This window comes from Apaloderma vittatum, unplaced genomic scaffold, assembly GCF_000703405.1.
Source record: "Apaloderma vittatum isolate BGI_N311 unplaced genomic scaffold, ASM70340v1 scaffold21612, whole genome shotgun sequence".
NCBI lineage: Eukaryota > Metazoa > Chordata > Aves > Trogoniformes > Trogonidae > Apaloderma > Apaloderma vittatum.
In genome coordinates this window covers 29318-52816 of record NW_009702278.1, presented here as the reverse complement: position 1 = coordinate 52816, position 23499 = coordinate 29318, and the positions used below count along the sequence as shown (strand labels likewise).

At 35.7% G+C, this 23499-nt stretch overlaps 1 protein-coding gene across 1 annotated transcript in view; it reads left to right on the top strand.

Moving 5' to 3' along the window:
* Positions 1-23499, top strand: part of IDE (insulin-degrading enzyme) — a gene marked incomplete at its 5' end in the record, with an annotated part of 49228 nt that overhangs the window by 5052 nt on the left and 20677 nt on the right. Inside the window, 6 exons of the mRNA XM_009879501.1 lie at positions 124-204; positions 2979-3082; positions 13444-13546; positions 14544-14666; positions 17034-17116; positions 23101-23245. Of these exons, the coding sequence (XP_009877803.1) occupies positions 124-204; positions 2979-3082; positions 13444-13546; positions 14544-14666; positions 17034-17116; positions 23101-23245 (639 nt within the window). The remainder of the gene's footprint in view (positions 1-123; positions 205-2978; positions 3083-13443; positions 13547-14543; positions 14667-17033; positions 17117-23100; positions 23246-23499) is intronic.

Genomic DNA, 23499 nt, shown 5'->3' with positions numbered 1-23499 from the left:
ATTACTGAAAATTTTGTGTTGTCTAGCTATTGTAAAATGAACACAAGAAATTAAATCACCAAAAATTATTTTTAAAGTAGTCTTTAATGTATGCTTTTCAACCCTTCCTACGTTGTTTCTTAGGATCTAAATGCTGTGGCATTCAGATTTAAAGATAAAGAACGACCACGAGGTTATACGTCGAAGCTTGGAGGAATGTTGCATGTAAGTGTTGGTGTTTGGGCTTTGTGTGTGTTTGTTTTCACAACGTGGCAATCATTTAGCAGTGTGATTGATTATACTCTCAATAAATACAGGTATTTGCAAGGATCTTTTGCACTTCTTGAGCTTAGGAAGCTAATACCATGCTGCATAGACCTTAGTTTTGGCAGTCAATAAGTCACATTTCCTTCACGCTCTACCATTTTATACTCCTATTCCTGGCAGAACTCTTTTTACAGTAACTGGAGTTGCTATTTGATCTGTTTCAGTGTTTCTTAAGATCTGTGCCTTGTCATTCTATGTCTGTCTGATAGCTAAATGTTCTCTAGGGAAATAGTAGAGAAATAAAACATTATCATAAACACGAGCACTATGTTTCTATATGCTTCCATAGTTAAAAATGTTGAAATACTGCAGAAATCAGAAATTTTTGTATTAAGATAGCAAAATAGAAGTATTTTACTCTAGTAATTACATATTGGTACTGAAGGAATCATCATGTAACTTATATTTAGTTTTTATACTTCTTGCAAAATTTAGTTCCCTCATTTTGCAATAAAGGAAGATGTAGTTTCATTTTGCTTTCCTTTTTTTCTTTTGATCTGATAAAATTCATGCAACCTTTATACGTTGCAGCCATTCTCTGTTGCACAGCTAATGTCTACATCTACTCAGAAGCATTTCTGGTTCAGGAATGCTTGTCAATGCTCCTACACTTTTAATTTTTAAAGTCTAAAAAGCATCTTTAATTTTTAGAATTTTCCATTTACTAAGAAGCATTAGACTTAACTGAAAACATTTAAATGGATATTTGAAGGAGCTCCTATCTGAGATATTCTCTCCCACTTTTGTTCTGTCTAACACATAAAAACTCTTTAATAAATGGGCTTCTGACTTCTGAAACAGCCTTTCAGAGATCTGTATTTGTTGGGTCATTCCTGATTATAACTGCTGTCTCCAGAAACCAGGCCATGAAGTTGCCAGCAGTGTTCCAAAGAGCAGGGTATTGATTCAGGACTTTTTTTTCCCCACTGCTTTTCTTCTGCTGTGTCTTGCAGTGTGAATGGTAATTCTGATTCTGCTGTAAGCTGCTTAAACATTAAGAGAAAAACAACTTCTCTAGTTCTCTTTACTGCCTCCAAGTCATACTAAGTTTATACTTTGAATTAACCAAGCTAGAACTGTTTGATTTCATGTGCGTGTGAATACTAGAGATGTTTTTCATAATTTGGAGAAGAACTTGAGTATAAGTTGGCATGAGTAAATGTAATGTCATAGGTTGTTACATATCTACCCAGAAGATTTAAAAACCCCTTTTATTCAGCAAAACAGAAGTTCATCTTTAAAACACATTTCTTGTGGGCTGAGGAGTCACCTTTGAGATCTTGCCGTCAAGTGATACTTTGTCATGTGTAGGCTTGATGTTTTCCAGGTAGTTGTTCGCTGGCTTGCCGGGCCCTTTTGTTTTGTTTTGTATCCTTAGTTGTCTAAGTTTTAAAATTTAATTTGAATCTTATTGTCCTGTCTAGGTTGGTTTAGTATGTTTCATTATAGTTGCATTGTTAGGTATGCTGGGATGAAGGTTGGACTAGATGATCTTCAGAGGTCCCTTCCAACCCCGAACACTCTGGGATTCTGTGATTCTGTGACTTTGCTGAAAAGTAATCACAGAATCACGACACAGTTGAGGTTGGACTGGGCCTCTGGTGGTTGTTTTATCCAACCCTACTGCTCAAGTGATACAAAAATAACAGGGTAACTAAATAAATTTTATGCTTAATTCCAGATGGTGGTCAGATTGTGTCCTGTGTTTGTAAAGGAAATAAACTGTAGACTTTGGTTTGAATTGTTTTTCTAGAACAGGTTTGGTTCATTGTCCTTGGTCTCTAACCACACCCTCCCGACTCTTTCTCTTTCCAAAACCCTTTGTGTGAGTTACTCTGTGTTCTGGAAGTCTTTTTTTTGCATAATGTATGTAATTCAGAAAGCTGTTTTATAATAATTATGGTCAAAACAAGTACACCTGTATGGGAAACTGCATGCATTTGATGCTTAGGTCACCTGGTATTTTTTCACTTCATAAACAGATATATATCAACCTAGTTTTCCTGTCAACCACACTAATCATTTTCAGAGGAATTTTAACCAGTTTTTCTTAGTTTTGATGTATCTTATGAGTTTTTCAGTTCAGCCCCAAACAGAAAATATTAGAATTGAAATGCTCTAAATTTTTATTATCTTTTAGATAATTGAAATATACTTTCATTTAAATTACTGTAAATAAAAATTAATTCTTAGAGAACCCTAAAAAACAACTCAGTGGTTTGGGTTTTTTTTTTTCCTTTTGTTATGTTTTATTTTTCCCAAATGCATTCTAGTGAGTACTTAGTGTTCTTTTATCTTTAAAAATAACCTCCAGGGGTCAGCATTTACCATGTTATTTTTTCTTTAGTTATTTCAAAACAGTAGTTGAATAGTGGGTGACTTTTTATATCAAGACATAAAGTATTTCAAGATAAAAGAACGATAATATGCAGTATATAAAATTACCTAATATAGGGGAAATACAATTGTGTAGTTCAAGTACTAATCCATCTTGTTTAGTTTTAAGATAAAGACTTTAGTATTAGTCTATGCAATTCTAATTTAAATTTACCAAGGTGATACAGATTAAGTGACGAGAAGTATACACTTTAATTTCATTTACAAAACAATATTTTTTTCATGCTTAGCTTTTGTTTAATTCATCTACATGTGTCTGGGCTTTGTTTTTTTAGTACTATCCTATAGAAGAAGTACTGGCTGCTGAGTATTTGCTTGAAGAATTCAGGCCTGATTTAATAGAGATGGTACTGGATAAATTGAGACCTGAAAATGTTCGGTAAGTTAAACTGCAATAACCTGTATTTTAACCCAAACATTTTAAGAAAGCAGATGAAATAAGGGAAACAAAAGTTCTTGGGTGTCTCTTAGAGCTCCAAAGTAAACGTCACTGACAAACAGCTGGTTGTTCTCTGAGTTAACGTCTCTGCTCCCTATTGAAAATAAGCACTCTTTCTGTTCAGACAGAAATGTCCTTTTAGTCCTTTCTATGCAGGATGTCTTCCTCAGACTGAAATAATTTTTAAGAAGATACTTGCAATAGCTCAACTGTTACTGAGAAAGGAGCGGGGGACAGTGGTAGCTGTGGGGAATTGGTATCTCGGTCAAGGATGGATGGAGAAGCTGATTGGTGGAACTTTTGTGGATGGTTAAGTGCAGATTGGGCAGAACAGGAGTTGGGGATAGGAATTGGGACTAGTAGGTGGAATGGAGCTAAGAGGGCAAGTCTAGAAGAAAAGAGAATGTCAGGCTTAGCAAGGATATTCAGAGTCCTGAGTCACGGACACAGGGCAAACGGAAGAGGCAAAGACAAGAGGCCCGAGACCAGGAGTCTGAGGTACGACAGCAGCAGAACTGATGGGACCAAACTTGGAGAAACTGAGCAAGAAAAGCCTGTGCAGACCAAGTGCAATATAGTCTACAGAGGGCAAAGGAACAAAAAATCTATGAAGTCTTGCTTTTTAAAATCTATTTATTTGTCTGCAGATGTATGCTTTTTTCCTTTTCTTTTCTCCTTCCCTGCCCCACAACTTCTGTTTCAGTTCTTACAGAATAGAAATATTCTGGAAATACATGGCGAGATGACAGTTGCTCTGCCTGACGTACTGGTGTAGTTAGAGGGTGTGTAATGAAAGTAACAAGAATCTGCAGAAAGAAAAAAGTAGAGATTCAAGGTTAAGACTGTTCAATATTGCCCAGGATAACTGAACTCCTTCTTCACTTTGTCATAAGCTTTCTAAATGGTAGGAGATAAGCTCCAAAACCAAACTTTTGACAGCAAACCTGTAATTACTCATTCCTTCTTATTTTCCTTAGTATGCCTAAGATCTTAAGGCCTAGCTAGAGCGATTGCTGAGCACCTGAATCCATAGGTTAAAATAGCTTTTCACCTATGAGGTACCATACAACGTGAAGAATTAAAAGTCTTAAAATGAACATCTAAAATCTCTATATTCCTTGGCTTCCTATCTCTTTCTGTATTTCAAAATATGAAATTAGTTCATGTAACACTGAGTGGAAGAGACATTTTAATAATACTGTCTATTTAGAGAAAGGTGAATACTGGAAAGAGAAGTCAGGTCATGCATTGAGCAAAATATATAAAATATTGCCTGAGTGTTTTTTAATTGTTCTGTTCACTGAACAGGGCAGAGCTTCAGTAGGACAATATGTAAATTTGTGTATATATTTATATGTGCATGTAGTGTTGTACAATCTTAATTACTTGAAGGTTGAATCGCAATAGTTAGACTAGTACTTTGAAACCTGAAGTTAGTGGTTTTTTCATTCTTATTTTTTAAATTTGGTTCTTTTAATACATCTTTTTTGTGTTTTGTAATAAATTGTCATACTAAATTAGTGTCGTAAAGATATTTTTAAAATGTATGAAAACACAGATGCAAGCTCTTTCCTGTGATTCTGTATATGAGGCTTACTGTATAGTGGTTTTTTTACTGTATATCAGTGTTTTTACTGTTTATCAGTGTTTTGGAAACCAGGTATATGATACAAGAAATAATGATTTTTGGGGGGAATCTGTTTCTTAATATGTTCCACACTGAAATTTTCAGATGGTGATGGATATAGAAGGACAGCAAGTATTTTCTGAAATTACTGTGAATTACTTAAAACTTCGGGTGTGAATCTTCACTGTGTTTGTTTGTATGACAAAATCTGTCTTGTATATTCGTTTAGTTTTAAGATGCGTGTTACATAATTTTCAAAAGGTGGTATATTTCAAAAAACTTTTGGATAAAGTAGGATAAAATGGGACTATGAGTTGTGTTTGCACATGTCATGGAGTTCTAGTGTTTCTAGGGGTGTACTAGTAATAAAAGAAAGGGAGCTGCCTGTCAGTGACAGTTGTTGCCATAGTAATAAATGTCCTTTAAAGAAGGGCCTGTATCTTTGTGTGGGGGTGTGCATCTATGTGTAATGTGTGTAGGATACTGCAACTGAAGCTTGACTATTTTGAGAGATCATATTTTGAAGAAACAATACTTTAAAGAGAATTTCCATGTTCTCTTTCCTTTTGTGTTGTATACTTTGACTTTGAATGTATTTTCATCTTGGTCTACCACACAACTTCTTGGAAATTTGAAACAAGAGCATACCTTTAAAATAAAGACTGATTTTAGTAATTAAAAGAGATAATATATAATTACCTCTTCACTGAAAAAAGCCTAACCAAATTCCACATGAATTTGAACTTTAATTCTAGAATTGCTTACAAGCAATAGGTAAACCACTTTTTAAATACTGATTTAGTAACAAGCTACAGGTGCTTAATCAGATCTGATGTTTATTATAGCTTCACATAGCTTTAAAATGTGACTCAACATTTCGGGAAAATAGTCAATATTATTTTAGGGAAGGATACTCTTCATAACATAGATTGGATCTTTGTTATCAGCCAGAGAACTTCCAAAGCATCTGCTTGCTTAAATTCTCAAAAATTGCCAGAGGCAATTGATCTATATAAACACATTCGTAGGTTCTTTAAGGTTACCAGATGCTGCTGGATGCCACAGACCCACTCATCTGTTTTCTGTGTTGCTCCTGTTGCTGGCTATGCCACCCTTTTGTCACTCTTTTCAGTTGACTAACGTTAAAATAGCTATAATTCATCTTATTCAAAAGTTATTAGTGTGAAAAAGGGAAGTGTACAGAATATACAGGTAAAGGGAGAAAATCCAGGTCTATAGCATGTGCTCAGGAACACAGGAATAGTGGTGACAATTTTTAGAAGAACTTAGAATGTTATGTGGTGTGTGTTTTTCAAATACGTAGTAAAGAGCTGTTTCATGATGTTCTTTTAGTTAATATAAAGTCATACTTGGGCTTGCTATTGCAATTCAGTGTTCCTCTTTGTTCTTAGTTAGAAAGAGCAAGGTGAGCAGGAACCTTATTAGAGACAAAGAAAACAGTAATTCTAAAATAAATATGGAATTTAACCATAACTTAATTGAACTGTTATTAACCAAAGGAAAAAACTGTTCATTATTGTATGTATTCTTTATAGTAATTTTGTAGGATTACATCGGTCTTGTGACATTTGACAAAGTCACTTGCTGGAGATGGGAACATTCTCTACACTTGGTAGTTGTGGATTAATTTTAAATAAGAAAAGGATCTTTTTTCAAGGTGGGACACATCTGGAGCAAATACCAACCGAAGGTGATCAGCTTTAGTATGTGAAGCAACTGGGAATCATTGATCGTTCACTTAATGGAGACAGTTATTTCATCTCAGCTTTTCAAATTCAGCCTGTTTTGAATGTTGTGTGACTCTTCAAGTGGTGAAGTATAATACATTTAGACCAGAGAGGCACTGTGGTGGGATGTTTTGGAAACTTAAGTTTGGTAGAATAGATACGCTTTTCTGGGCAGGAAGGTCTTACAGTTTTTGTAATGAAAGGGTGATGGTGCCTGAATCAAGAAAGCTTGTGGTCAGAGAGGGATGGTCATCTCCATACGTGCATCATACACAGTGATTTCTGCGTATGTGGATCTCCATGTAATCTTGGGCTTTAAATGTCTTAGGTCTCACCCTGCTTTCTGCTACCTTGTTGTTACTGTGCTTTCTTTCTGGATGCTGGAAGAAGAATGTTGCATTTAATCTTCCCTCAGAACTAACCGCAATGTCTCTTCACTTTACTTGGCTTAAGAAATAGATTATAATGATTACGTAGTTTTAAGCATTTGAATAAAAAATCTAAATAGTGGGAGATAAAGGGACTTTCAAAACTGGGCTATACTTTAGGGCCACCTCAGTTTATTGTTAAAGAAAGAACATATTCTTTTTTGTTTCTGATATTTTAGTAGGGCTTAAAGATGGTAAATACAAGGAGGTTAGTTAAAATACCCACAGCTATGCCTACAGCTGTCCTGTTAAGGCTTAGCTGTAAATACGTACAAACTAGATAGTGACCAAAGAATGACTAAACACAGTTCTAACTGTATTTGCAGAATTCAGCAAAGCACTGATATTTTAATGTTGGTTGAATGAGGCCTGCAGGAGGCCTATAATGATGTAGCAGCAGGCATACTTTGAGGTTGAGTGGTATATAGTCAGTGTAATAAATCCTAGAATGGCCTAGGCTGGAAGGGACCTTAGAGATCATTTAATCCAACCTCCCTGTCATGGGCAGGGACGCCTCTCAACTAGATCAGGCAACACATGGGTACCGAGCGGGGATCGAACCCGCAGCCTTGGTGTTATCAGCACCACGCTCTAACCGACTGAGCTAACTGGCATGTATTGCTTGTTATATGTAGCCCAAAACCATGCTGGTGTTTCTATTGCCATAACAACTATACGTTCACATCTTAGTTCTCTTTATGTTCAGACTATTTGTGTTCTCTGAAATTATAACTTATAAAAAGAAACCCAAAATATCAAACCAAAGTTAAGATTGTGTCATGTTGCTTTTTCCTGCTTCTCTGAATGATACATTTTTTTCAGAGTAGACTCAGAGTTATATTTCTGCTTGATAATAACTGTGATATATGATAATGATAATACTTTGATAATACTTCAAGCTGATTTTTCTCAGGTTTAAAAGTATAAGTCCTTTCAATTTCAGGGTACAAGGTGTTTAAAGATCTGAGCTAATTAGACTTCCTATTTTCATGTGATGAAACAAAATACTAACTTGTGTATAGTACTATATTCCTTTTAGACATATCTTAAGCACTTTTGAAATTGAAGGCAGAATGAAATGAAGTAGAAACTTTCAGCTTTTACTTAACTAAGATACTTCAAAGTGTAGTAAAATATAACAAGGAATATAATTTTATAGTATTTTTAAAAATTGTTTGCAAGATAAAATATCATAGGGGAAAAAAGCCTTAGTTAAATATTACTAAAAATTATGTCATGATATGTTCCAGAGATTTGAGCAAGTCACAGTGGATTTGCATTTTTAGTTGGCTCTCTTGAAGGAATGAATTGAGATTATAGATGCTAATAAACGGGTCCTCCCTTTTTTTAAAGCTACATATGTATCTATATGCATGTAGTAAGCTTTCAACCCAGTAGCTTGCTTCCTTCTTTTGACTTGTGCTTTTAAATACGTATATGTGTTGTGGTTATCTGCCGTTCACTGATATTCATGCTTGTGTTCACCTTTCTATTCTTCCTTTTTATGAAAGAATTACAATGTGTCACATCATGCCAACTTGCCTCTTGGAGGTGGCTTTTTTGTTGTTTTTTATTATGCCTTGCATAAATTGTGTCTTGCAATGCTTTAGTTTCCATTGATTTAAATTTTTTCTTTGAATCATGGATTGATTTATGATTTTCTTTTCATAACCCTATTGGAACTCACACTAGGGACTTTTCTTGGTTTATTTGCATGGGGGTAGCTGCATTCACAGTTACAGACTAGTGTTCAATGTCTTTTGTAAAAGTTTAGCTTTCTGACTGTTATGTTCTTAACAAACTGTGTTTTTAAAGTATGGAAAAATATCCATACTCGCAGATGGTAGCAAGTATCCATATGGGCTTCTATTTGACTGAACCATAACAGGAAGTTTTCATATTCTCCTCCCCCTTCCCACCCCCACACGGTACTTTTTGCACTTAGTAGCTTAATTTGCCTAAGAGAGAAACCTTTTTAAGATGTATCATTTTTACTTGTTCAAACTGCATTGAGTTTTGCCAGCCATCTGTGAAGATAAGGGAATAGACTTGGCATGTGTCACAATTTTAGCTGAAAAATGTAATTTTCCCATCATTTCCAATACAATTTTTTCCCCCTCATCATCTGCAGAATAAATGCTCTTATTAAAATTTAAGAAGCTAGTGACTCATCAGATTAAGCAACTAAACAACATTTTCTTGTGGATAGTAAGTTGATTTTTTCCTCTCTTGGAATCTGAAGTGCAGCAGTAGTAATGTCCTAGAGGGAAGAAAAATAAAAGGAGCACCAAAAATGTTGATAAAGAAATTTCTAAGGGCTGGAACTTCACAGATGCTGAGCAGTTATTTCAATGCAGTTGATGATGCTCATCCCTGATGATAAACATGTTACAAATATGGAATATATGTGTTTATTTTTAAATTGCATTGTATCTGAGTGCAAATTCTGAAAATCACAATCAGTTCACTTACTTCTGCCCATAAACCATTGTGTTTGTAGAGACTTGGTTTTACTGAACCCTAACAAATAACTTGCGTAACTTTCCATGTAGCTTCCCGTCTGTTTTCTAATGAGGTGTGGAAATGGCTTTCAGTAGCCTCTGTTGCCTTACCTCAGTTTTACTGATGGTTTTGAGGGAAGTTACAAACAAATCTAGGCTTTTGCTGGTTTTGTCTCAGCCATGTTATTTTACGCATTTGAATAAGATACATGTAATATTTTCTGTTATTTGACAATATCATAATTGGAAAGACAAAGTTTAAATTAGTTACTAAAAAAAAGAACAATTATTTTTTTTTTTTAAAATATAGATCCATTTTTGTGCAACAAATTTGCTTTGACATGTGTGTTACTAATATCACAAATACTGTGGTCTCAAAGTCTATTACTGTTTCACCTTCAGAAGCTTGAGCTTTGTTGTGTAAATCTGGAATATAATAGTTGATAGATTTTCCTGGAACTACATTCATTTTAAAGCACGCGTGCTCTACCCTAGTAACAGGCTTCTGTGTGTCTGTCACTCGTAGCTTCATTTTGCATTTCAGAAGACTGAAAACCAGGATGGTGTCTATCAAATAGATATCACATTATAGAAATTATATTTGTTTTTGAAAATTGACTATAACCAAGGACTACAAGAAGTAAACTGTGTTTATCGTTTCAGCTGTGTTCATCAATGGCTCAGAAGCCTAATTGCACTGCTTGAGTTTAAATATGTTCTAAGTAGGTCCCGTTAAAGATTGCCTGATTGCCTCTCTTGCTTTTCTAGTGCATTTCAATGCTGTCTTAAACCATGTGGATATTCATAGAGCTGTACAGCACAGCACAGAAATGAAAACCAAAAGTAACAGTACATAATCAGCAGTTTTAAAGATGTGTCATGGTACATTTAAGTAACTGTACAGCACTGTGTTTCTACCTGTGGTTCTCCTTTTCCTCTCATCTTTGCCAGTCCTGGATTCATTGCTGTTGCTGCTTGTATCTTGGTTTAGGATGTAAGTCTCAGGCAGATGAAACGCTTTTTGATTTGTTTCATGTGATTGTGGGTATGTTTCTGAGAGCTCAAAATGTAAGTAATCATTCCAGTACTGATTTGGGGTATAGGGAGGGCAGGAGGATTCCTTGAAGCAGAACTCCTTGAAGAATTGCAATGCTGATTCCCACAATTTCATTTTCTATACTTTGAGCACACAACATTATTTTTAGCTCTTTAATTTTAGTATGTTCTAAAGCAAATGTTTGGGTGCTTGGTTTGTCACTATGGCTTGAGCGTCAGTACGTTGGAGAAGGGTAGAAGGAGGGAATGTGCAATTACAGGCATCTGTGTATTATAGCATAAATCACCTTTGTCTTGCTGCTCACACCATATGATTATTGGAATTTTATTAGGATAATCTTTTAGCTTAAGACTCTTCTTTTTTTCTTTTATTTTTTAAATTATTTATTTAATGCACAGAAAGGCCTGGTAGGTTGCTCTGAAATTCTAATAGACTTTATGGTTTTTATAGTCTCTTAGCAACTATATGGCAAAGCTTTTGTTCACCAGCTGTCCAAGTTAAAATGTAAAACCTAAGAGAATATTTCTATGGCTCATTTTCATGTAAACAACAACCTAATATATTTCACCTTATTGACCAACCTAGTGTATGATGTGTTGCAAGAACAGATACTCTTGAGGATTGAAGTGCTTAGTTCTTTGTTGAATGTTTACTTAGTATTGTTCCTTGTGTATAAAAATGAACTAAATGTAACATACAAACAGACATGAAACCATTTTATATGAGCCACAATAAAAATGTTAATAATTTCTATTGCCGTTTGCAAAGTGAGATTAAGTAATGTATCTCAGAGGTGAAGATTAAGTAATGTATCTCAGAGATGAATACTCTTATTCTGATTTGGATATCCCATAACTTTTGCAGAGGAACAGGGATATTCTGTGCATGCGTGCGTCTCTGTGTGTTCATGCTAATCGTGTGGTTCTTTCAAAGGTGGGGAGTAAAGTTTTCTCCCTTCCTCAACCCAGAGGAAATCTTCATCCCTGAAATATGAGATTTGATTCACCCTCTTTAGTGTGAATGATTTAAAATATTGTTTCAAAATTAATCAATCTGTGTTGCAAGTCCTGCTTCAGTTTTTGAATCTGTTGCTAGAGAATGTGTCTTTACTGTCCCACATGACTCTGAGATGTACTTGTCCTTTATTTAAATGCATCTAATGCTATTTACCCCACTGTTCTGCTACTCAACCTGCAGTGCACAGATTAAATTATTAATAAATTTGGAAATCTTCATAGAAGAGGAATCTAGAATAAGGATAAGAGAATCCAGTTTTCTTCAACCTTCTTGGTTAATTTAGTCATTTATGTGTAAACATTAGGTGACGAGGACATAGGCATTTACAATACTAATAGTCCACATATTAAAGCTTTTCAATAGATTGTGAAATTCATCCCAAAGGTATTCTCCAGTAACATATTTGTAAAGTGGTATATTATAGTTTGAGGCACATCCATATGTCTGTTTAGATTTATGCATCACTTTGCCGGGCACATTAGAAATATGGCAACAGAATGTTCCTGGCCTGAAGATATTGTAATTAAAAAAAAACAACAGTAACATTACATATATTTTGATCCATCTGCACAAGATTTCACAGAATCACAGAATGTTAGGAGTTGGAAAGGGACCTTTGGAGATCATCTTGTCCAGCCTCACTGCCAGAGCAGGATCACCAAAAGCAGGTCACACAGGATGGTGGCCAGGTGGCTTCTGAATGTCTCCAGAGATGGAGACTCCACCACCTCTCTGGGCAGCCTGTTCCAGTGCTCTCTCCTCTCAAAGCAAAGAAGTTCATCCTCATGTTTAGATGAAACTTCCTGTGTTTAAATTTGTGCCCGTTACTTCTTGTCCTGCCACTGGACACCACTGAAAAAAGTTTGGCCCCATCCCCCTGACACCCACCCTATCGATATTTGTAAGCATTGACAAAGTTTGTTACTCTGCTGTTCAGCATCTAGGGACTGTTAAATATATATGAGGTAATTGTGCTGCATTTTTTGACCATTTCAGAATTCTTATAAACATCTATTTACTCTTTAAGTTAGTTACTTTTTTCCAGTGAATACTTTTTCATATTGTGTGTTGTTAAAAATAATTAAAGGAGTTTTCTTCATACCTGTTATGAAAACTACCAAAAAATTACTGATAAGTTTGTAATTTTCTTTATTCTGGATTTCCTCTTATTTAGGTGTATTCATTAGTTCAAAAGGCATCTGGACGATGCTCTTAGTCATATGGTTTAGTTTTAGGTAGTCCTGCAAAAAGCAAGGGGGCAAACTCAATGATCTCTTCCAACTTGAGATATTATATGATTTAGGTTTCTATTTTAGTATAATCCTGTTGTACTGACTGTAAAATACAGTAATCTTCCTGCTTTTCTTCCCCTTCCCTCAAAAAACCCAAACCAAACCAAAAGTGGGAGCAATAGATATCAATGAAGTGAGAATGAGAATGATATAAAATGAAGAAATCTCTTAGTATCAGGGAGAATGGGAAAGTGAAACTAAAATAATGTAATCTAAACCATGAGATCTGAAATAATTTCTGCAATTGGTGTTTTCACATAGCTGAGCGTTGGTATGTGTGGTATGAAAAATTTTATAGATGCTTGATTGCTTTTATAACAGATCTCATAGACTGCTTTCTGTGTTTCCTGGAACAAGGAGGATGTCTGAAGAATGGAAATTGCATGCAATAATAATTGTGTTTAAAAGTACATTAAAATTAAATAGTGCTGATAACCTGATTTCATGGTTAACCTTAGTGTGAAGTTCAGTATATGTACCCTTGTTACCAAATTAACTGAGTAATTGTCCAGGGACTGTTTCTGGAAACAACTGCGTCGTAGTGATGGAACAGAAGTGATGCTCTGAGTAACTTCTCACAGTCTTTCCTCAGACACATTCATGCCAGAGTGCTTTGTCTCTTTGTTTTCAGAGTTGCAATAGTTTCTAAGTCTTTTGAAGGGAAAACTGATCAAACAGAAGACTGGTATGGGACACAGTACAAGCAAGAAGCAATTTCTGATGAAGTTATTAAGGCATGTTAAAACTTTTAATGTATTCTAATATATGGTACACAGTGGTAAACGTTTTGTCTAATTTTCCATTTAGTTAAAGGGAGAACTTTGCTGCTCTCACTTAAATTTGCTGCTCTACATAGTATGAAAATTATACAATGAGTTTGTTTAATATGAGGGGGAAGGATCTTATGTTAGTCTTGAGATTTCAAATATTTATTACATAGGGCAGATAGATTTTCATACTTCTAAACCATGTTAAGTACAGGAAATGTTATACTGTTTTTGCTGTAAAAGGTCCATAAAATGAAGTGGCTACTACGAAAATGCAAGCATAAACTTCTTAAAAGTCACTATTAAATGTTAATGAACTAATATGTTCTCAACAGAGGAATCTTTTTTTTAAAAATGAAGTGCTATATGTAGCTGTGTTTCTAAAACTGATGTTTGGAACTTAGAAAATGAGCATACTTTGCCAATTATAAATGAGCTTCTAAAAATCAAAACTCCACCAAAGAGAGTTGCCAATTCCTTATTGAGACTTGTTATTGATCTGTTCTTTTAAGAAGAGGTGGCTGTAAGATGCCCCACAGCTAAACTGGACCTGTTGAGAACGCTCTGAACAGACACTGAGTAGGAACTGTTCCCTTCCTTTAGCTTGTCCATACCCATGTTTGGGGTTTTTTAATTAGAATTTTTGCTTATGTATTTAGTTTACTACCTTCATTCAGAGTTCACAGTAGCAAAAAAGATGAGACATAGAACCACCTTCCACCCAGCTGTAAACTTTTCAAAATAATTCTCTGTCTTTTGTCTTCCTCCTCAGAGTAGTTAATTTTGTTGATAGCCTACTCCAACTTGGTTTCCCAGATATTTTTTCCCTGTTATCTTAATAGGATTTGCACATAAGATAGTGGAACGTTTTAAAATCTTCTGTTACAGCATAAAATAATTAAGTAGATATCCATTAATTAAGCAGAAGTTCTACTTAGACTCATTTTTTATCCTGTTTACCTAGAAATGGCAAAATGCTGACCTGAATGGGAAATTCAAACTGCCAATGAGGAATGAGTTCATTCCTACTAACTTTGAGATTTTGCCATTAGAAAAAGATGCAACTCAGTACCCTGCCCTTGTCAAGGTAAGCTATTTGTATTTGCTCTATTTGCTAGTTAACCTTTTTGGAACTTAGCAGTTAATTCCTTTGTGTTTTTGAAATACAGATAGTGTATTCCAAAGTATAATAACAAAGAAGTGCAAAACGTAAAGATAGTGCTACAAAGACTGGAGAGAGTTCATTCTTGCTAAGCTTTGCATTATGACTATTTGTGTTTCTATGAAAATGAATCTACAAATAGCTTGAACTCTCTTTGCCCTTTTCAAAAGCGTGTTAACAATTAACAGAAATAATATTAAACTGTTTATTCAGCAGAAGGGTGACTGCCACTCCTGCATTCTTTGAGCAGCGTTCAGTAAGTCAAGAGTGTAGACAAGGCTATTCTTTGTAACCATGTGTGGAAAAAACTTGTGACTTTGTGGAAAAGGGGAGAGAGAGGTGTAAACAAGTAAATAAGCATCACTCTCCATTCTCCTGAAAGCATCATTTAATGATCTCAGTACATTTAGCAAATCTCAGTTTTTCTGAGTACCTAAAATTTAGTATAGTTGTCTTTGTGTTTAGTTTAGTATAGTTGTCTTTGTTAATGCTGATCTTTATTCTAGGCTTTCCTATTTATATAGGAAAAGTCTTCTGCAATGACATCTTGTGCTTCGGCTTGAATACACATTTCAGAAATACTTTTTACCCGCTGGATTAATATAAGTCTACTTTAGTGCAAAGGCGATCTTCAGGAAAATGTATTTGTTCTGCACAGGGCATTTTAGGTAGCTACTTGAAGCAGTAATATTAACAGTGGGGGATTTTGAGCCTGTGTTCATGTTCATCCCGAACTGAAACCCTAAACCTCAGCAGGGATACATACTATTAAGTGCTATTAAGTAACACTAATTGGTTTGATACAGAAACTTGATGGTCCTTCACTGTCTGTAGCAACTAGGTAATTGATCCACACAAAAGCTTAGCTTTAAGGCATCATTGCTTTAGAAATGTATTTGCTTTTAATTTTTCCTTTCCCTTTAAAGTGTGTTTTCTGAGGGAAAATGTTCTTAATCTTCTGTACCTGATGAAATAGACATTCTCTATTTTGCCTGCATCTCTCTTTTTTTCTCCCAGCTGTATGTCTGTGCCATTTTCCTTCTGTAGGCTCTGGCGATTGTCAGACCCCACAGCAAAACATTGCAAGGGCTAAATCAGCAGGGATTAGCTGTGCAAAAAAGGATTTTTCTTCTGATGGTCTAAATACCTAAGTGAGCTTACCGAGGACTTTGACGAGTGTTGAGGAGAAAGGGATGGGAACATAAGTGCAGGAACAGGATGGCCATTTTCACTGGCAACATGTCACAGGTTACCTCTGTGGCTATGGCACATCTTGCCCTGAAAAACCTTCCGGAAAGAGGGCAATTGGGATATGGCCTTTGGCCTGAGGACCACACTGTGACTGTGGGCTGCAGCCAGTGATCTCCAGCTCTTGGATCAGATCTCCAGTACTACAGACAGGTTCCACTGTTCATCATTCTGTCCCTGATGTAACATGTCTTCTAAACTGCATAGTAGCAATTAACAGAATAAAAATTTTGTTATCTCAGAGAGAAACTGTAATACATCTTTTTAGTATGAGGCAAATACTGTGTAGAGGAAGGTGTGCTGTAAGAGATGAGACATTTTATCTATGCATAAAGGAGGAAAATACCATGCCAAATCCCTGAGAAGCAAAGAACATCTGCCCAAAAATATGAGAAATAATTTTACTGTTAAAAGTTCTTTCTTCCTATGTATAGCAATTTGAATAAAAGGGATTGGGGGGGGATAAAGTTAAACTAGAGTCGGAAAAGAAAAAGTATCTATTTCACAGCTTTTGTGGGAGAAAAAAGCGGTAGGGAAGGTTATTTAGATTCTTCCCTGTACTAGGAGATTATTCTAAAAAACGTTGGAGACAGATCTGTTAACTAATTACCAACTAGTTACACTACTGTTTCTAAACATGTGGGTTTTGTTACCAGTGTAACTATAAAATAACATACAATTCGTTAATGGTTTTTACTAAAAGCATTAAATACACAATTATATTTTTATTTTAAACCAGGTAACTATATGCTGCTGTAGTGCTGCATAATGTCACATCTTTTAATGCCAGCATTAGCAGGGAGTTTTGTGAAACTCCCATTTGTAATGCTGCAGCCATTTAATTGCTTATTCAAGTGCCGTGGTAAGAAGACAATCTCAGTGAGGAGAGATGGATGTGTACAAAAATGTATATACCAAGAATTTGAATTTAAGAGGGCAACACCAAACTGAGATTTGAAGTGGTGAAGAGACTTTTTTTTTTTTAAATAGTGTAATATATTATGGTTAAAAGGTGACTTAACAAAACCTCTTTTCTTGACACAGGACACTGCTATGAGCAAACTATGGTTCAAGCAAGATGACAAATTTTTTTTGCCAAAAGCTTGTCTCAACTTTGAATTTTTCAGGTATGCAGTGTAAAGTATATCACATAAATTGCTCTCCAAAAGTTCCTTGTTTGTTGCGAATCTGAATTTTTGTGGCAAAAACCTTATTGCATGTTTGAGGCTTTCAAACATTTGTCCTTACTTGGGATTATGCAATAAGATACAAATCACAGGCAGACTTACCTAAGTTATGCAGCAGTTGAGCAGCAAGCAATTCGAGGTGCTGCATCTATATTAACAGGAAAAGTTTATCTGAACATACTTTTGAAAAAGTTTTTTATTTTATTTGCTATATGTGAAATATGCCTGCCAGTAGGACATATTGCAATATACCTCTTTAAAAATGGATATGTATTATTTTTAATTAATGACTAAATCACAACTATTATGAGTGGTGGGGGGTTTTAATAAAATGTTATTCTGATGATGGTTTTAGGTTTAAATTCTGTTTTGATTTGCATATGCAAGCTGGTATAAAATTTTGTGTGGTTAAAATTGTGGGATTTTATTTAACTGATGCCAACATCTTTTGTTGTTTTTTTTTTTTAAAGAACACTGTATTATCAATGAATGTGTGATTCTCACCTCAAGATGCATGATTAAGTGCTGAATGTTAATTCTGGTCTTGCGTTATTTTTGTCACAGGAAAATTATGTTTTTTTTTTAATTCAGCATGACAATGATGTACCTTTCTAGTGTTCCTTTTAAATAATAATTTCTAACTTTTGAATTAAGTCAAGAAATACTGCTGTCTTTAGAGTGAACCTATTTCTGTGTAGGATTACTGGAAGTGAAAATAATTTCAGGAACTCTTCTCCTTTAGCCTAATAAAATGATTTAGTGATAGAGCTGGAAAGGACGTTAAGTGGGCTCTGACAGATACTCATAGATGTATTGCTGAGTCCTTGTTTTGAGTGACCACTTGAAATTTTGCTTGGCAGAATTTTAGGAGGGTTTTATTCAGAGGATGTCAGACCTCAGTACTGGTGTTGGCACTAGTTGGGGAAAATAGGTTGCCTGGGCATTTTTTCTTTATCTTTGCTTTTTGAAACCACAGGGCAAATATTACAACTGGTTCAACTTTGATGTGCAAGGAAGTGGAAAATCAAAATGTTAACTGCCCATCTCTTATTCAGGGAACAGCAGTTGCAATGCTTTCCCTTCTTTGTTCGTATCTGGTGGCTTTCTTTTGCACTGTTTTTGGCCAAAATCCAAAACAGAATTTTATTGATGAACGCTGAGCTCATGTTGTACAGTTGTGGGGTTTCTTTGTTGTTGTTTTTTTTTTTAAATCTACTCCAAGTGAATGTTGAACGATCCAATCTCTGCCAGCTTATGAGTGATTAAAAGATAATTGATTTTACGTAGATCACACCAAGGTGTAATTATGTGCATATGTGCGCACTGTCGTGGAATCGTAGAATGGTTTGGGTCGGAAGAGACCTTTAAAGGTTATTTAGCCCAACCCTCCTGCAGTGCACTATGTGGTGATAGTCCTTCCCAGTTAAATTTGTCATTTCGTCTCCGTGAGTCCTTTTAAAAAACCCGGATTAGTTGAGCTTTGACTGATCTAATGATTTTCCTCTTTCCTTCTTGGACTGATTACAGGTGGAAAGATGACTTTTTTTCTTGGGGTTGATGGTGAAGGTTCTTTCCTTTTTAAAAAAAATAAGGTGCTAATTGTATATGAATGGATGAGAGGAGATTTTGATAATACTGGGTACATCATCTTATAAAGAAGTTGTATGCAAGTTTGTCTGGTTTTGGTATTTAAAGACTCGTAGGGAATCTCTTTTGAGATTGGTGATGCTGATGGTCATTGGAGGAAATGGTGAAATGTATAGTGTCTATTCATGGGACTTGAAGAAATTACCCATAGCTCTTGTGGCCAAATGAGTTGGGGAACAAAGCCATTTTGATAACATGGGACTTCATGAAAAGTTTTAGCCTCAGTTCTAGACTGGAATATGACAACAGTGCTGCCTTGTAGCAGATTACAAGAATTTTTTCACACTTACGGACTGCTTTGCTAAGATAGGAAAAAAAAAAATTAGGAGGATTTCTTCTGCCTGCCTGCAACCCTGATCATCACGAATCATGGGAGGAATTCCTGACCCAGATGTTACAGCAGCAGCAGCTGTGTAGATGAATTAAGAGGAAGTTGATGAGGGTGGTTTCTCCCTCAAACATACAAATCCAGTATCTCTGGACTGAATCTCTTGAAGTCACCTTGTTCCAAAATCCTTACACGTGACGCAAGTTTTGCCATAAAGAAACACCATTGTAAAAACCTCTGACGTGGAACTTATCCTTTAGGCTGGATGATAAGATTTTGCTCTTGTATGAATTATGACTTAAGAACTTGACAATTATCCTTTTTTAAAAGGAAGCAAAGTAACAATGTAATGTGCTATTGTTTTGAAAACTTTCTAAATGTAATTATAAACTCTACACTTAGGTTTCCAAAGGTTTAGAGAGTTATATGTTAAAAATACAATGCTAATTATTTTTTACTGGACACTTGCTACCTTCTATTTAAGAAATATTTCAAGGTAATGCAGGATCAGCACTTCAGTGTTGATTCCAGCTATGTCACTTACAGCTCTGTTTGAAAGGGGAAGACACTAGACTTAAGATTTTTCAAATACGCTACAAGTGATTGAATTATTCTGCTTCCTCAAATCTAGTCAAAAAAAGGTAAACAGGAAATAAGCATTTATTTAACAAGTTGCTAGTTGTTAGAAGGCAACTCCCAGAACAGTGTTATAATAATTTTTTTCTGTTATTTTTCACTTGAGAATTAGTGATGTAGTAGTCTTCATTATTTTCAAAATTCCATGTTGGCCTCTGCCTGCTAAATAAGTATATGGAAGTTATAACTGATGTGGACATAGTAATCACTCAAACTGATTAAGTCTGTATTCTAGTATCAAAATGGAAAAGAATATAATGAGTTCGGAAGAAAGTTTATGATAACATAGGATTGATCCACATCTTGCTTTGAATTGTCTTAATTTAAAAATTCATTATTAATTGGATTTGCATCATTTAGCATATTGAAATTGCTCAGTTTTGAGAAAAATTTTCGTTTTAGGCAGAAATGCAAACATCAGGAGTTTTTCCTTTATTTTTTTACTGGCCTGTTTCCTTAAGTTATACGAGCATAAAATAATAACCCAGTGAGAGTCAAAAAGCATATCCTAGGCTAAGATTCAGCTGGCTCTGCTTCGCTAGTATATTTTTTTTCTTATGCTTCCTTTTCTTAATCTAAAAGGAAAAAAAAGTCAAGGTTTTACTAAAAACTACTAGGAACCTTCTTAAAAATACCTTTACATTGTATTTTAAAGTTACCAGCATGTGTGTTGTGGCAATGTGATGTTTGTTTTTCTACGTTACTGTTGGTATACACTGTGAAATGCCATGCTCTCTAGGCATAATCACAGAATCACAGAATTGTAAGAGTTGGAAGGGACATCTAGAGATCATCTAGTCCAACTCCAATGCAAAAGCAGAATTGCCTAAAGCACAACACACAGGACTGCGTCCAGGTGGGTTTTGAGTATCTGCAGAGAAGGAAACTCTGCAAACCCTATGGGCGACCTGTTCCAGTGCTTTGCCACCCTCACACAGTAAAGAAGTTTTTCCTCATATTTAGATGGAACTTCGCGTGGTCCAGCTTGTGCCCATTGCCCCTTGTCCTGTCACTGGACACTGCTGAAAACAGTCTGGCTCCATCCTCCCTGCACCCACCCTTTAGATGCTTAGACATTGATAAGGTCTTCTCCCAGTCTTGTCTTCTCCAGGCTAAACAGGCCCAGCTCGCTTAAATTTTCCTTCTAAGAGAGATGCTCCAGTTGCCCAGTCGTCTTTGTTGCCCTCTGATGGACTCTCAACAGTAGTTCCGTGTCTCTCCTGAACTGGAAGGCCCAGAACTGGATATTCCAGATGTGGCCTCACCAGGACAGAACAGAGGGGGAGGATGACCTCCCTTGACGTACTGGCCGCACTCTACTTACTGCACCCCAGGGCACCGTTGGCCTTCTTGGCAACAAGGGCACATTGCTGGCTTGTGGTTAACTTCTTGTCTACCAGGACTCCAAGATCTTTCTTCTCGGGGCTGCCTTCCAGCAGATCTACCCCTAACCTATGCTGATGCACGGGGTTGTTCCTCCCCCGGTGCAGGACACTACATTTGCCCTTGTTGAACCCCATTAGGTTCCTCTCTGCCCAACTCTTCAGCCTGTCCGGGTCACGCAGGATGGCAGCACAGCTGTCAGTGTGTCAGTCACAAAACTCACGTTTTGTATCCTCAGTGAACTTGCTGAGGATAAGCTTTGTCCCTTCATCCAGGTCACTGATGGATATGTTGAATAAGACCAGACCCAGTACTGACCCCTGGGGAACATGGGGAAACAGATACCATAGCATCTGTCTGGATGTGACTGCTAGTGACTGCTTGGGGAAAATAAATGCAAATGGTGTTGTTTTGAGTTGTAAACTATATCCTGACAACAAATTGTTTTAGATGCTGATCATTATTTCTGTGAAATTGATAATGAATTTACATGCACTTCAGAGGCTTTAGAAATAAATATTCAGTCACAGTACAAATAGTTTGTCTTGACTTTGCAAATCTTTAAAACACACAGGTATTTAAAAATTGGCGCAGCTGAAACATGGCTTGAGTCTCTGAGTTGCATTTCTCTTTTTGAGAAATTTACTGTAGTATTGTATGTGATCAGATGCTTCTAATGCAACAGCAGAGCTTGTATAGTTGTCGCTGTTTAAAAGATAACACAAAAAATTATGGTGGTGTGAAAATGGATATGTCCGACTTCTTTCCTGAGCTGAACAGAGCATGTACTGAGTATTTTTCATGCCACAAATTTTTAATCTCTTAATTTTTGTGATAGCAACTACTTTGTTTTCTGATAGTGTAAGTATTTTTTAAATTAATGTTAATTTCAGTCTATTAAATTATGCAGATTATTTAGATTATTTTACTCCTGGTCTATTTAGTTTATTTTACTCCTGGTGAATTCTGAATGTACAGCAAAGTAGACATAATGTGTCTTGATTTATGGGAACAAATAAGAGAATATCTCCAATCTTCAGTAAATTTAGGCATCACTCAAACCATAAGCAAATTAAATAATTATTTTCAGGTATGTTAATATTTGGCTTCAAAGTAGGAATCCTTCATAACGGGATCCATCAGCATACTCACAGTAAATATTGTTTCCTTCAGATCAAACTTAAAAGGCCAAAAGAAACTGAGAAATATTTTTAAACTGCGTATTTTACTTTCAACATTTTCTTCCAGCCCATTTGCTTACGTGGATCCCTTGCATTGTAACATGGCCTATTTGTACCTTGAACTACTCAAAGACTCCCTCAACGAGTATGCATATGCAGCAGAACTAGCTGGCTTGAACTATGATCTCCAAAATACCATCTATGGGATGTATGTAAGTACCCAAATCAAGGAAGAGCTTAGAGCCTTAAAATGACTTCCACTCATCAACATTTTATATTGATTTGATGGAAGGACTTTTAAATAAAAAATGGGTCTAAGGCTGTTACTCCTTTTGATCTTGATTATTAACCATCCTTTCTTTAATTTGAATTTTAAGTTGAATTTTGTTCAAAGTCTTCAACAATCTTTCCATTCCTATTAAGCAAATTTTCTTCTTTATTTTTATACCATTCATGAAATTTAATTAGTTGCAAGATTTGTTCCTCCGTTTTTTAAAAAAAAAAAGAAAAAGCATACCTAATCCAAGCTTACATGTCAGTTTGTCAGATATCGGCTAAAAACTTTCTGACTGAAGGGGTAGGAGACCCCTGTTTTCCTGCTATAAAGTAAACAGTACACTTCAGCTTTCCTGTTCAAGAAGTACTGATGATGAGGCTGCATATACATACTCTTCAGTCATGTTTCTTCATCCATTACTTTGTCACTGCTTGAGGTATCAAAGCATTTCTTTTGTTTTTCTTTTTGTTAGTCGCTACATTTATGCTGATCCTCTCCATTGCAACATGACATACCTGTTTATCAGGTTATTGAAGGATGATTTAAAAGAGTATACATATGCAGCACGCCTCTCAGGTTTGATCTATGGCATTGCATCAGGAATGAATGCAATACTTGTAAGTAAGAAAAAAAGCACAGGAGGAAACGAAACAGCTTGCGAGTTGTTGAGCTTGGAGAAAACATTTGACTTCTGCATTTCTAAATGAGATGGTTAATGTTTTTTTTTTGCCTTGCATATTCGTCATGGATTAAAAGCAAAGCAAAACTGTATTTTAATCAGTACTGAGTGACCTGGTTAAGATTGCAGTCTCATGTGAACATGTGTGCAGTGCAATTGTTGTGTTCTAGTTCTCGTTTTTACTTGCTTGCA